Source organism: Balaenoptera borealis (assembly GCF_965194805.1).
Source record: "Balaenoptera borealis genome assembly, chromosome: 11".
Taxonomy (NCBI): Eukaryota; Metazoa; Chordata; class Mammalia; order Artiodactyla; family Balaenopteridae; genus Balaenoptera; species Balaenoptera borealis.
The window spans coordinates 14,233,609-14,247,362 of NC_138868.1; the positions used below are offsets into that span (position 1 = coordinate 14,233,609).

General features: G+C 40.3%; 1 protein-coding gene across 3 annotated transcripts in view; it reads right to left on the bottom strand.

Moving 5' to 3' along the window:
- The window catches only part of CSTPP1 (centriolar satellite-associated tubulin polyglutamylase complex regulator 1), a 204,619-nt gene extending 193,705 nt beyond the window's left edge, over positions 1 to 10,914 (bottom strand). Inside the window, exon 1 of one of the 3 annotated variants that reach the window (XM_082340269.1) lies at positions 5,599 to 10,913. In XM_082340269.1, the coding sequence (XP_082196395.1) occupies positions 5,599 to 5,644 (46 nt within the window). In that variant the 5' untranslated portion in view covers positions 5,645 to 10,913. Of the gene's footprint in view, positions 1 to 5,598 lie in introns of all 3 variants that reach the window. The other 2 variants (XM_082340270.1, XM_082340268.1) reach the window with 2 other exon arrangements.
- Positions 10,915 to 13,754: the final 2,840 nt, after the last annotated feature.

Below are 13,754 nucleotides of genomic sequence, written 5' to 3' on the forward strand. Positions count from 1 at the left end.
GCTGGAAGAAGCTGGGAGAGCTGACAGACCACAATGCAGGGTTGACCCTTGTAAAGAAGAGCGAGGGAGTTGAGAGTATTAGACTGCAGTGCAGTGGGAGTCCTCAAGCCAAAGTCACCATCAGAGGAGTCACACTTCTCATAAAAGTGGGTCTTCCCCACCCAGTCATCCGCTGGGAGCAGCCTGCGGGAAGGGTGACCTCAATGTGAACAAGGTGTTGGATTGAGAGCTGGGGTTCAGAGTTAATTACCCTCCCCTCCACATAATAGGGGATCTGAGAGGCACAATCTCATGGCTGCCACAGATGTATTACACATTTTTATTAAAATGTAGGAGTAATAATAGCAGCTAATATTTATTGAGCACCTACCCAGGTGCTCTAGAAGGAAAGGTATCTTACTCATCTTTGTGTATCCTCTTTTCACAATGTAGATACAATGTAGCAGCCAGGCATTGCTCTAAAAGCTTACATGTATGAGGTAAGTACATTTTGCATATCAGGAAACTAAGGCACAGAGAGGCTGAGTAACTTCTTCAAGGTCACACAGCTACACAAAGTACATAGATTATTGCCATTAAAACTCTCCTAAATGGTTTATTTTTAGAAGTTATCTTCTTTATTGCCTGCCTTTGAGAGGTGAGTCCAGTGGCAAGAGGGAACTGGAATTTTACTATTCCCTGATCCATCCTGGTTCCTAGGATGCCCCCTCCTGGCAGAAATGTTAAATTAAGCCCTTGGAGTCACCTGAACTTACTCCAGAATCCATGCAACCATTATAAGCAGGTCTATGCAATAGTTGGAGCCTCATTGTTGGAGTTGCTCAAGGTATTCATAGCATGGAGTTTAACAATGTGGACTCCGGAGTCAGACTGCTAGATTAGAATTCTGCCTCTAGGACTCACTAACTAGTTATTTAATACCTTTGTGCTGCAGTTTCCTCACATGTGAAATGGAGATAAAAACTGAAACTATCTTCATGTGCATTAATGTTTATAAAGCACATAAAATGTTACCTGGTACATAGTAAGTACTTAGTAAGTCTTAGTTATTGTTGTTAGCTTGCTCACATTTGGGGGACCCTAAGGTCAGATTATTCATATTCAATTTAACACATATGTATGTATAAAGTGTCTATATTGTGAAAGGTGGGTATACAATGATGAGAAAGATACAATTCCTGTTTTCAGGAAACTGATTTGCAACTAATGAACTGTTTAAGAACTCCATTCTTAAAAGGGAAGCAAGGATCACTGCCCTTTACAGGCAATAGATATTTTGGTTTGTTTATTTTTATCTTCTTGGTAGAGAGGAAAACACAGGCATGGAATCCGATAAACCTGGATTTGAATCCCTGCTTTTATGTATCATCACCTATGTGACTTTGTACCAATCAATTAGCCTTTCTAAGCCTCAGTTTCCTTATTTGTAAAATGAGGAGACGATATTAATAACTACTAAATAGGACTAATAATAATACCTACCTGTATGGTGGTTGTGAAGATTAAATGAGTTAAGGCACAGTGCTAAGTATAAATGAAGTGCTCAAAAACTATAGCTTAAAAGTAACTATCCAGTTTATTGTGATTCCTCTAAAACTATAGCCTCCGAAGGAGAAAGACCATCTCTGATTTCCTGGAGTTATCTATTATGCCAGTCCACTGCCAGTCTTAGTGAGAATAAGCAGTATCCAAAGAAACAGAAGAGGCAAATTAAGCATGAGTGAAAGCAAGCACCTCACCAATTTAGGTGGGGTAAAATAATAAACCTCACACCCTCATTCTTACACTCAGGTCAACGCTTACACTCAGGTCAGCACGTAGGTAGTGTGTTTTGCAAACCTGGGACCAGAACAGGCTGCCCTTCAGCTCTAGAGAACTCTCCACACCCAACCAGATACACAGACACACCTCAGCCTCTGGCAGAAGCTTCCAATAAGTAGCTTTCATAAAGTGGAAACCTTTCAAGGGCTCTATATTTATTTCATCTCCTTACCAGACTCTCCTCTCTCTATTCACGCCTGCATTAACATAGTTCCTATCACTCCATTCTGATGACTGAAGGCATGAACATCATGGAGTCAATTCTGTAATGATGATCTTAAGATCCTAAGCCATTCCAGGCCATGATTACAGGTTCCTAATCCACAAAGTCAGCAGGCAATGGATCAGTTTACCCAACAGGATGAAAGACTGTTTTCTTCACTAGTACTCAAAAAGGCAAATATAAGCCTTGGCTAGCAGGTAGAAAGGAAAATCTATGGATATTCACTGAATAGATATCCCTGTCATTTATACCATAATACTAAAAAGAGGTCTCCAGACACACTTACCAAGGGATATTGAGCTTTCACTTTTCTGATGCACTGAATACCTAGAGCTTTCCTATCTGTGCAATTTTCTTTTTTCTATGTGTATTTTCTTCTCTAGGCCTACACATGTGACTTTATAATTTGTTTTAAAAAAAAAGAAGAAGAAGAAGGAGGAGGAGGAGGAGGAGGAGAGAAGAAGGAAGAAGAAGAAAAGCCAAGCCAAGCCAAATATAACCTCCGTAGGTATTTAAATTTTCAAATCAGAAAATATTTTATTAAATTAATCTATAAGGGGTGATTTTCAGTGGTCATTATATTGAGGGTGAATGCTTCAAAATAGCAACAGCATGCCTCTAAAAGAGACCAAACTGTAATGGGCAGGGTTGTTCTCAACTAAAGACAAATGCATTTCAGCAGAGTTGTATGGTCTGAGGAACCATGAGGAAGCCAATGAGTAGTATGACCCTGCTTAGGGCAGTATGAATGTCCAGATGGTGAATGGGACAGGGAGTTAAGGCACTTAAATATGCAACAGAACCTGAAGGAGGTTCAATAATCCAGGGTTCAATAATTAGATAAGAGGTTGGACATTGAAGCTTTTACAACCAACCTGAAATTTTGATTCTGTTTATAGATTCATTATCAACATTGCCACTGAATTAGTGGCTGAAAAAAGCCACTTATGGAGGGACCACCAACTTCTACTCACCAAAGCACCAGTATATTAAATATGTCAAGCCTTTGAGGCATATAATTTAAATATGTTAGGACTTTGACGCAAACATCCAAGGAACTGAACAATAGACTAGGCTTTTCAAATATTTCATAGATTCATTAGTACTGAGTAAATAAGATAAAATACATAAAATCCTTAGCAAAAGTCTAGGCATTGCTAGACACTATTATTCATTGGATGCAAAATTATCTGTGATATAACAATGCTCTTTATATATATATATAGATATATAGATCTATATATATATATATACCTTTCAAAAACCACACAGCCCTTAAACCTGGTGAAAAGATGCTCAACTTCAGAAAAGAAATGTACATTAAATCTACCCTGGGACTATCTGTCACTTAACAGGTTGAAAAAATCTGATGGTTTGAGTTTGATATACTTTGTTGGAAAGACTATGGGGAAACAGGCATACTCTTACATTGCTAGTGCAGTGTAAAATGGTACAACCCCTGTGAAAGACGATTTGGCAATATCCATCAATATTTAAAATGCATATGTCCCTGACCCACCAATTTCACTTTGTGGAATTTATCCTTGCAGATATACTAGCAATGGCACAAAATTACAGGTTATTCAGTGGGGTATTTTCAGTAATAGCAAAAGGCTAAAAACAACATGTGTACCAATAGAGAATTGGTCAAATAAATTATTTAAAGTACTATGTAGCTAAACATTTTTTTTAAAAGAATGAGAAAGCTCTCACTGACATAGAAATCACTCTGAGATATATTGAACGAAAAAAGTATATTCTCCCTTATATACATAATAAACTAAACTCTGGAAGGATACACAGGAAACCAGTAATAGTGGTTACTAGTGGGGGCTGAGGATGGATGGAAACTGGCAGATGGGGGAAAAGGGTTGGAAGAGACTTTTCATTATAAACTTCTTTATGTTTTTTAACCTAGTTTCCATATTACTAATTCAAAAAATTAAACTAGAATTGTTTTTCATTAAAAAATGTGTATAGTACATCCATACAATTGAATATTATTCAGTGATAAAAAGAAATGAACTATCAAGCCAGGAAAAGACATGGAGGGACCTTAAACGCATATTGCTCAGTGAAAAAAGCCAGTCTGAAAAGGTTACTTACTCTATGACTCCAACTACATGACATTCTGGAAACGTAAAACTTTAGAGACAGTAAAAAGATCAATGGTTGTCAGTGGTTGGGGGACAGAGGAAAGGATGAAGAGATAGAGCACAGAGGATTTTCAGGGCAGTGAAACTATTCTGCATAATACTATAATGGTTGATACATGACATCGTGCATTTGTCAAAACCCATAAAACTGTACAACACAAAGAGTGAACCCTAATGTAAACTGTAGATTTTGGTTAATAATAATGTATCAATATTGGTTCATCAATTGTAATGAATGTACTATATTAATGTCACATGTTAATAATGGGAAGCTCTGAGTGAGACAGAGAGGGAGTATATGGGAACACTCTATAATATCTGCTCAATTTTCTGTAAACTTAAAATTGCTCTAAAAAAGTCTATTAATTTTTTAAAACATGTGTGCATACATGTATGTATATACACACACAACATACATATATCCTTTTTTCATCCAGTAAATGCCTTACACACTGAAGGTGTTACAGTGTGTGTAAAGTATTACAGCCACAGCCTTAATGGTCAAGAGCTCAAGCTCAGGAGTGGGCAAATTAGGTTCTGATCCTAGGCCTACCATTTTATAGCTGTGTGGCCTTATTTGTGCAAGTCACCTCTTCAGCCTCAGTTTCTCCGTCTGCAAAATGGAAGAAAACCACAGTCTCCTCCTGGGGCTGTTATGAAGATTCAGTAAAGTATGCACGCGAGGGCTTCTCCGGTGGCGCAGTGGTTGAGAATCTGCCTGCCAATGCAGGGGACACGGGTTCGAGCCCTGGTCTGGGAGGATCCCACATGCCGCGGAGCAACTAGGCCCGTGAGCTACAACTACTGAGCCTGTGCGTCTGGAGCCTGTGCTCCGCACCAAGAGAGGCCGCGATAGTGAGAGGCCTGCGCACCGCGATGAAGAGTGGCCCCCGTTTGCCGCAACTAGAGAAAGCCCTCGCACATTAACGAAGATCCAACACAGCCAAAAAAAAAAAAAAAAAAAAAAAGAATGTACGTAAAATGCTTGGCATAGTGCCTAATGTAAAAGAAATGCTCAAAAATGTTAGTTGCCGCTATAACGGTTAAATGACTGTTCACAGAATGACTGATTTGTCACTTCAAGGTTCCAAGGTTACTCCACTGGCAGCATATCAGTAATACCCCCAAAGGCCCCTCAATTCTCAACTCCAACCTAGCCTTAGGGCACAATCCACACTCTCTGAGCTCCAGCGGGTACACTTCAGCATTCTTTACTCCCCAGATGCTGTTTTCCTCCTCGCTGGGCCTTCCAAGTTCAGGCCCTGGACCGCCCCCACCCCGCCCCTCCCTAGCCCACCCTACCCGTTCCCACTCAGACCTCGCCCCGGCCTCCTCCCCAGACCCTGGCCTAATTCGTCTGCACTTCTTTCCTTCCCCGAAGCTGAAGGAACCGCCTACCCAGATACTCGTAGTCCGGTAGGGCTAGGCGTTCCGGACTCAGCATCCTTTGACCAGGGTAGCTTCAGAGCTCCAGCTCTCCCGCTTCCGGCACCCAGGTCTAGGGCTCTCTCTGTTGCCATGGCACCCACGCGGCGGGAGGAGAGGCTAGAGGCGGAGGGGGTGCCACGCAAACAGTCTCCGTATCGCAACGCCAAGCTGGCCACACTAGTTCCGGGAGCTGTCTCTTCGCGGCGGTCATAGTTTCTTTGGACTCCCTTTCTTGAGGCGTTGGTTTTAGAGGAATTTGAGGTGGAGAGTTCCTTTGAAACCATCATATTTCCCGGTGTCGAAAAATTATTGCCAGCCCTCCATATACCCGCAATTTCTGAATTTCATAACTACTCCTGCTTTATACAACTGTTATCCTAAATCACAATAATAGCTCCCACCCCTAAATTCCCATAAACATTTACTATCCCATTACCTATTTTTATCTCCTTATTATTTATCATCTTAAATTACTACAAAGTGCTTTCACGTGCGTATATCTTGGCTGCTTCTTGAGGTGAGGTCAGGGATGTGTCTTTTCTGCCTGTGACAAGGCTGAGCATCCAGAAAGTGCTCATTAAATCCTCTATGACTTCATTGACATTTCCTCTCAAATTCCTCTTTATCTTTATAGCCCCTCCTTCTACTTCTATCCCTTACTATTTGGTACCCTTCCCAAGTGTCTTTTCTTTTTTTCTTACGAAGACACTTCACTTCTGGGGGGATGGGATGCACAAACAAGGACACCTATTGGATTTTTTCCCTTATATCCCTAATTGTTCACTTTTCCTTTAAAAGGGGAGAGCGTTCATTGGTTTTCAAGTTCCCAGATATCTGGATATTTCTCTTTTTGCACCTCTCCACGCCCAACAACGGGTTAGTGGTGTGTACCACTTGTCACAGTTCAAACATAGTAGAAAAAGTCACTCTGTCCTCACTTTTTTAGTTAGCTCTCCCCCCACATGAGGTGAGGTTTTGTGGAAAGAAAGAAAACAAAAATCATTCTATCAAAGGAATGATTGGGAAACCAGTGGACCACCTACACTGGGAGAAAAAGGAAAGAGGAGGTTCTTCTCTTTGTGTTCTGAGTGGTCTATTCTTAGCCTTCTCCAGCAGAAGCTTCAAACCTCCTAATTCTCCCTTTCCCTTAAAATTGTATATGTGTCTCATTTCTAGGCTCCTGTGAGTCACTCTGAGTTTGGATGTGGTAAGGATAAAGGGACAGAGCCGAACTCAGAGCAGCATTTATTATCTTGAGGTAATAAGTTAACTAATTTGGTATTTGATGTGAAGTCCTGCACATAATAAAAAAAATATTTGCCTTCTACCTCCACCCTTGCCTCCCACCCCCACCCCTACCCCATGCACCTTGAGAGTTATGGGAGTTCCATCACTTTCACACCTGTGGCTTTTTACTATATTATTAATAAAGTAATAGGATGGTAATTATTAAGGGTTACAATTTCATTTTATTTCCAAGCAACCTGAAGCTATTCTCAGATCATTTCATTTGTCCTCATAAAACTTCCTAATGCACTTCTCCCTTTTCTAAGTAGGGAAACCGAGGAACATGTCAGGAAAATGACTTGTCTAGCATCATCCAGCCAGTCAGTGGGAGAGCTGGAACTGGATCTCAACGATCTCAACCTCCAGGCTAGTGGTCTGACCGCTAAACCACACAGCCTCTTTTTTTAGGGTTTGTTGGCTTGGGTTTTATTTATTTATTTTTCTTTTTGCTCTGCCCTGCCAGCAACTGGAAGCTCCCAGATAAAAGAAGAGAATTTTGAGTCCAGGCTGAACATTTGACATCCCCTTATTTGTGGGGCATTATCCTGGGACTCAGAGGGTGCTGCTGTTGGGGTCTGTGTGGTGGAGCTGGGAACCAGCCCCAAGAATACAGCTTTGTTTGGGCATTAACCCATTTGCGGTTATAATAATGATAAGTTTCAGCACCAGTGGCGCCCGACTGTTAATGACTCAAAGAAAGCTAAATAAGAACAAGATGTCATCTCTGGAGCAATTTGTAGGTTTTTCCTACAGCTCCATCCCTTCCATAAAAATCCCAAGGGCCCTTATATTTAAAGTCAGTCTTCCACTCAATGTCCTAAACAGTCTATTGAGGAGGAAGACTTGGAAAAGGGCAGGTGGTCGCTAAGCTAAGGCTTCAAGAAAATTTGGGGTTGCACAGAAATAGCAGGTAGCCTTTTTAATGGTGGTGGAATTACTGCTTACATTTTTCTTCTTTATACTTTTACATACTGTTAAATTTTTTCTATAATAGGCATGCATTATAACCTGAAGACAAACAAACAATAAATGAGTGGCTTAAAAATCTTAAAAAAATTTTTTAGCAGAAGTGATGACATTCCATACAGTGTTTGTTTTTCCCAAGAAGGAGCCATTACTTTTAGATTTCTCTTCTGCCGTACATTACACAAATAGGTTTTGGCAACCGGTCAGTAGTGAAGGAAGTTTTTCAGTGAAACATACACAACATCAGGTCTTAAGAAAAGGGGAAATACACAAGAATTGTTAAAGTCAAGTGTATTTCTGTGACCCTGTGGAATGTTACGAAAAGAAAAACATGTCAGCCTTCAATTTAGATGTGCTTTTCAGGTTCTTAAATTATCATTACATATGTCTGAAATTTTTACCTAAACAAATAATCATCCAGATAGACCAGTAAATCAGAAATCAACTCCACAATCCTGAAAATAAGCAAGTATTATGAAATTGGTCAAAACAGAGAGTGCTTGAGATGTGACAGTACTATTGCATAAGGAATGGAAACATCAAACTCAAAACAAGAGGAAAAATACCCACAAAAGAGGATATGCTGAGACACCAATTTATCAGATTATAATTTCTAATTATATAGAGAAAATTAATAGACCTCTCTGGCTCTGCAGAGGACCTATGAAGAGATTGATAGGGAAGAAAATCCTCCCTGGAATTGAAAACCACAGAAGAGCAAATATAAATGTACCAAATAGTTTTAAACTTCAAGGAAACAATAGAAAGAAAAAATGCAGTCTGACTTATTCTTACAAAGCAGGCTCAAGAAACTAGGACAAGCTTTTATCAACTCATCAAGCAGAAAGATGCTAAAGGCGAAGTAGCTACTAAGAAATGCAGGTCATGAAATCCATGCTGAGCTACTAGGCTCTTCTTCAAAGACTTATCTTCCATAAAAGCAAAGCAGAAACTACGTGCGATGCCACTGTATGAGATTTACATGTTTAGTTTAAAATGCTATTTACAGACAAATCATTTTGGACTGCCACAGGTCAACAGACCAGAGCTTTGGGAGAATTTGCAAGGAAAAATAAATGTTCCCATTTCTTGGGCAGTTAAAGAAAACTAATGCATTTCGAGAAAGTGGTTAAGAGGACATGGCTTAAATTGAACTGGAGCTCAAAGACAATTACAGACTAGTACCTTCTTGTTATTTTATATTTTCAGAGCTGCAAAAAGAGTTGGGAATTACACGTTCATGTAGTGTAAAACGGAGGAAGATTTTCTGATCCTTCTTGGTAGCCCACAAAAATTAGCTGTGCCTTCCTCTGTCCTGGAGTATGCACAGCGATAACTATTTGTGTCATTTTCACTAAGGGAATAGTAGGACAACACTACTCATTTAACATATTAGGTAAAATGGAAAAATTCCTTGAAACCCAAACTAACAAGTTTCACTCAAGAATAAACAGATGAGGGGCTTCCTGGGGCTTCCCTGGTGGCGCAGTGGTTAAGAATCCGGCTGCCAATGCAGGGGACACGGGTTCAAGCCCTGGCCCGGGAAGATCCCACATGCCGTGGAGCAACTAAGCCCGTGCGCCACAACTACTGAGCCTGTGCTTTAGAGCTCCACAACAAGAGAAGCCACCACAATGAGAAGCCCACGTACCGCAACAAAGAGTAGCCCCCGCTCGCCGCAACTAGAGAAAGCCTGCACTCAGCAACAAAGATCGACCTAAAGGCTGTATATTTATAAAGAAATGGAATTTTTAGTTAAAAATCTTCCCACAAAAAGAACTCCAATCTTCAAAAATGTGATTTTGTACTTTTAGAAACATTTAAATTTATAAACTAAAATAGAAAACATTATCTAATTTTCCTTTGGAATTCTTCATTGACCCATGGGTTATATAGAAGTGTATTATTCAAAATTTCCATATATTGGGGGATTTTCCAGAGGTGTTTCTGGTTTTTTGTTTGTTTTGGGTTTTTTTTTTTTGTGCAGCTTATGGGATCTTAGTTCCCTGACCAGGGATTGAACCAGGGTCCTTGGCGGTGAAAACGTGGAGTCATAACCACTGGACCACCAGGGAAGTCCCTGATTTCTAGTTTAATTCCACTGGGGTCAGATATACCTGGAGAAATCTTATATGACTTGAATCTTTTTTGCCTTTATTGAGAATTGTTTTATGATCTGGAATATGGGCTACCTTAGTAAATATGCCTTAGTTAATGTTCTGGGTGCTCTTTGAAAAGAATGTATACCCTGCTATTGTTGGGTGGAGTGTTCTATAAATGTTAATGTACACAGGTTATGCATGTGGATAAGGACTGGAAATGAAATTGAACCAATATTTTAAAAAGTAGACTTAAAAAATATTTATGTCATTAAAAAAAAAAACAACAATTTGAATTATCCTACTAGATTCTGAGTTCCTGGAGGTCAGAGACAGTCTTCATTCATCTTTAAGTTTCTAGAATCATGCACAGTGCCTGACAGAATAAATGCCTGTTAAATAGACTTTTTTCCCCACTTTAGATTAAAAGTTTAGAAAATGAAAGCCATCCAATCCACAGGACTTATGGTTGCCTCACAGGAACCAGTTCATGAAACAAAGTTATTAAATAAAAAGGCCAGCAAATGGCAAGGCATCATTGAGAAGATTAAAAATCAATCAGAAAGCATTGGCATCTCCTCCTTACACCTAAATACTATGTGTGACAGATCACGGTATCTTAAGAAATACCCAGGGGCTTCCCTGGTGGCGCAGTGGTTGAGAATCTGCCTGCTAATGCAGGGGACACGGGTTCGAGCCCTGGTCTGGGAAGATCCCACATGCCGCGGAGCAACTAGGCCCGTGAGCCACAATTACTGAGCCTGCGCGTCTGGAGCCTGTGCTCCTCAACAAGAGAGGCCGCGATAGTGAGAGGCCCGCGCACCGCGATGAAGAGTGGCCCCCGCTTGCCGCAACTAGAGAAAGCCCTAGCACAGAAACGAAGACCCAACATAGTAATCAATCAATCAATAAATCTTTAAAAAAAAAAAAAAAAAGAAATACCCAGAAAAAACGCAACTAACTCAACAAAAGGCATAGAGACGATGCTACAAGTAGACAAACTAAGATAACTAGTTCAGGAAGATGAGAGGGAATCTACTAGGAATCATTAAATAAACTTAGGATATGAACTGGAAGTTCCCAAGCTTTAGAATATTAGGACAAAAAGCTGCAGTCTGTGTCTATTTTTTCTCCCCCAAGCCATCCTCTACATTGTTACAAGAGTTTATTGTTCTAAATGTTAAATTTGCCCATGTTACTTCCTTACTTTAAAAACATTGCTAACTCACCATTACTAGGATGAATCAAAATTCCTTAACATGCAGACATATATATTCCTTCACAGTTGGGTCCCAACCTACTTTTCCAGCCACTGTGCCATTTACTCTTCCCTACACACTTAATTCTCTAGCTATACCTTCCTACTCACTATTCCCAAACATACTGAGCTCTTTCACACCCTCTTGCTTTGGGATAAGCTCTTCTCTCTGCCTAGAATGTACCTCTCCCACATTTTCTGCCTAGTAAACTCTTACACATCCTCTAAGACTTTGGCAAAATGGCACCACCTCCAGGAACCCTTATCCAATCTCCTATATAAAACAGGGTAAAGGCTGAGTGAGAAAAAGGCAAATAAATGCAAGATGGTAAGCTCTGAGGCTATGACATTGAGCTGGGAGCAGCCATGGAAGGGTCTGGGGAAACAGCATTCTAAACAGAGGAGACAGCTTGTGCAAAAGTTGTAAGAAATGATAGCATGTTACAGAGCTGAAAGAAAACCAGTGTGGCTAGAGTAGAATGAGTAAGGGGAAAAGTGGTCAAAGAATTAGGCAAAGGCCAGGTCATGAAGGACCTCAAAGGACATGTAAGAAGTACAGCTATTATTCTAAGTGCAGTAGGAAGCCATTGGAAGGTTTTAAGCCTGGTAATAACATGATCTGATTTGTTTTTTAGGAAGTCACTGTGGCTGCTGTGTGGAAAATGAATTATAAAGGGGCATGTGTGAAACAGACCATTTACATAGATGCTTGAGTCATGTTTGTTACTAAATGAGTATTTATTCATTGATCCATTTGTTTATCCACCATTCTAAATTCATCTTTGCTACTGAAATAAGCAAGACATACTGAGATGTTTGCTGCAAAAGCTCTACTTATACGTGCCAGGTGTGTGACTATCAAGCTTCCAGGAGATTAAAAAAAAACATCTAGGAAGTCCCACTTTTCAGGGTGCGCCCCAAGTTATGCCAGGGAACTGAATCAGCCATGGTACCCAGATCCTGGCTCAAATACTACTGCTGAGCTGGAACATGAAAAGTGTTGGTACTTGAAGTGGTGGTATGGAGGGTTTGCAATTAAAGAAAGCACAAAAATGCAAATCAGACTATTCCCTTATACTTTCTTTTTTTTTCTTTTTTCCTGGTCTCCAGTAGTAGCCCCCTGAACCTAGATAAAAGCATACCATTGCTAAAAGTTAATTATATTTTTCTATAACTGTTTCCTGGCTCAGGGCCTTTGTACATACTGTTCCTTCTGCCTAGAAGACCCGCCCCATCCACACTTAGCCTGATGAATCTTACTCAGCATGCTAGTGTTAGTGCCTCTGACAGGCCTTCCTTGAACCCCCAAATCTAAATCAAGTCTGTCCTTTCAAAGAACACTGTACTTTTCCTTGAATGCCCCTATCATTTGTAGCTTTAAATTCATTTGTGAGATCATTCTTTTAATGCCTCTGTATACTTGTAGCCTCCCCAACCATCAGACTGTAAGTTCCAGGGACCCAATATATCTGTTTACTACTGCTTCTACAGTGTCTGGCACATAATATACCCATAATAAATACTTACTCCCACTAAGTGAGTTAATACTGGAAATAGGCATCCCTAGGCAGATAGGTATAGGACTCTTTTAGCTCCTTTAGCTGTGCTTTCTCTTGTTTCTCTTGTTTTCCATTCTATAGCTTTAAGAACTCCTTCTTCCATTCACACAAGAAAGTGATCCTAGAGATGGAGCAATTCTTTTTTTCAGACTCATGTTCTTAATTTTTTAATCAGGGTCTCTCAACCTCAGCACTATTAACATTTTGGGCTGAATAATTATTTGTTGTGGGGAGGGATGTCCTGCTTATTGTAGAATGTTTAGCAGCATCCATGGCCTCTACTCATTATTTGCCAGTAATACCTACTCCCAAAAATGTCTCTAGGCATTGCCCCATGTCAGCAAAAATCACTCCTGATTAAGAACCACTGTTTTAAAGTGTGGAAATGTCAAACCTTTTACTCTTTTAGAAGAATTATGTTTAGAATTCAGGTTATTGAATGATGCCTGGGTTGTAAGAGGATTCTACCAACCCAACTGGATCAAAATAGTGCCCATTTCTATCTTGTTTCTGTAGCACCCCCAGGGTATCCTTTGAAAAGGCCATTAGTGATGGTCTAATTCAGGGCAATATTCTGATCTTAGAAATTCAGTCCCCTGGTCTGTCCTAGAAGGATGAAGGAAAGGGGTGGTGTTTCTGAGGAAACGAATGTCTCTGAGACCCTTCTGGAATTGGCAATCCCCTACAACTTTCCTAGGGGCATGTCCCAGAGGACAATAAAAGGGAGACAAACAGCCCATTCTGGCATGCTTTTCAGGATCTCTCACTCCAAACAAGAAAGTCTGAGAGGCCTGGTAAAAATAAATATGGTTTAGCACTCCTGGCACAAGAGCAGTTTCTGACAGCCAAGACTTAACTCACCCTAGGGGGTGACCCAGCCAGGGACTATGCATGAAGTTCATTTCTACCCATTGATATTCCCAGTGACTCACAGCAGCCAGGAATGGCTCTGTGCAC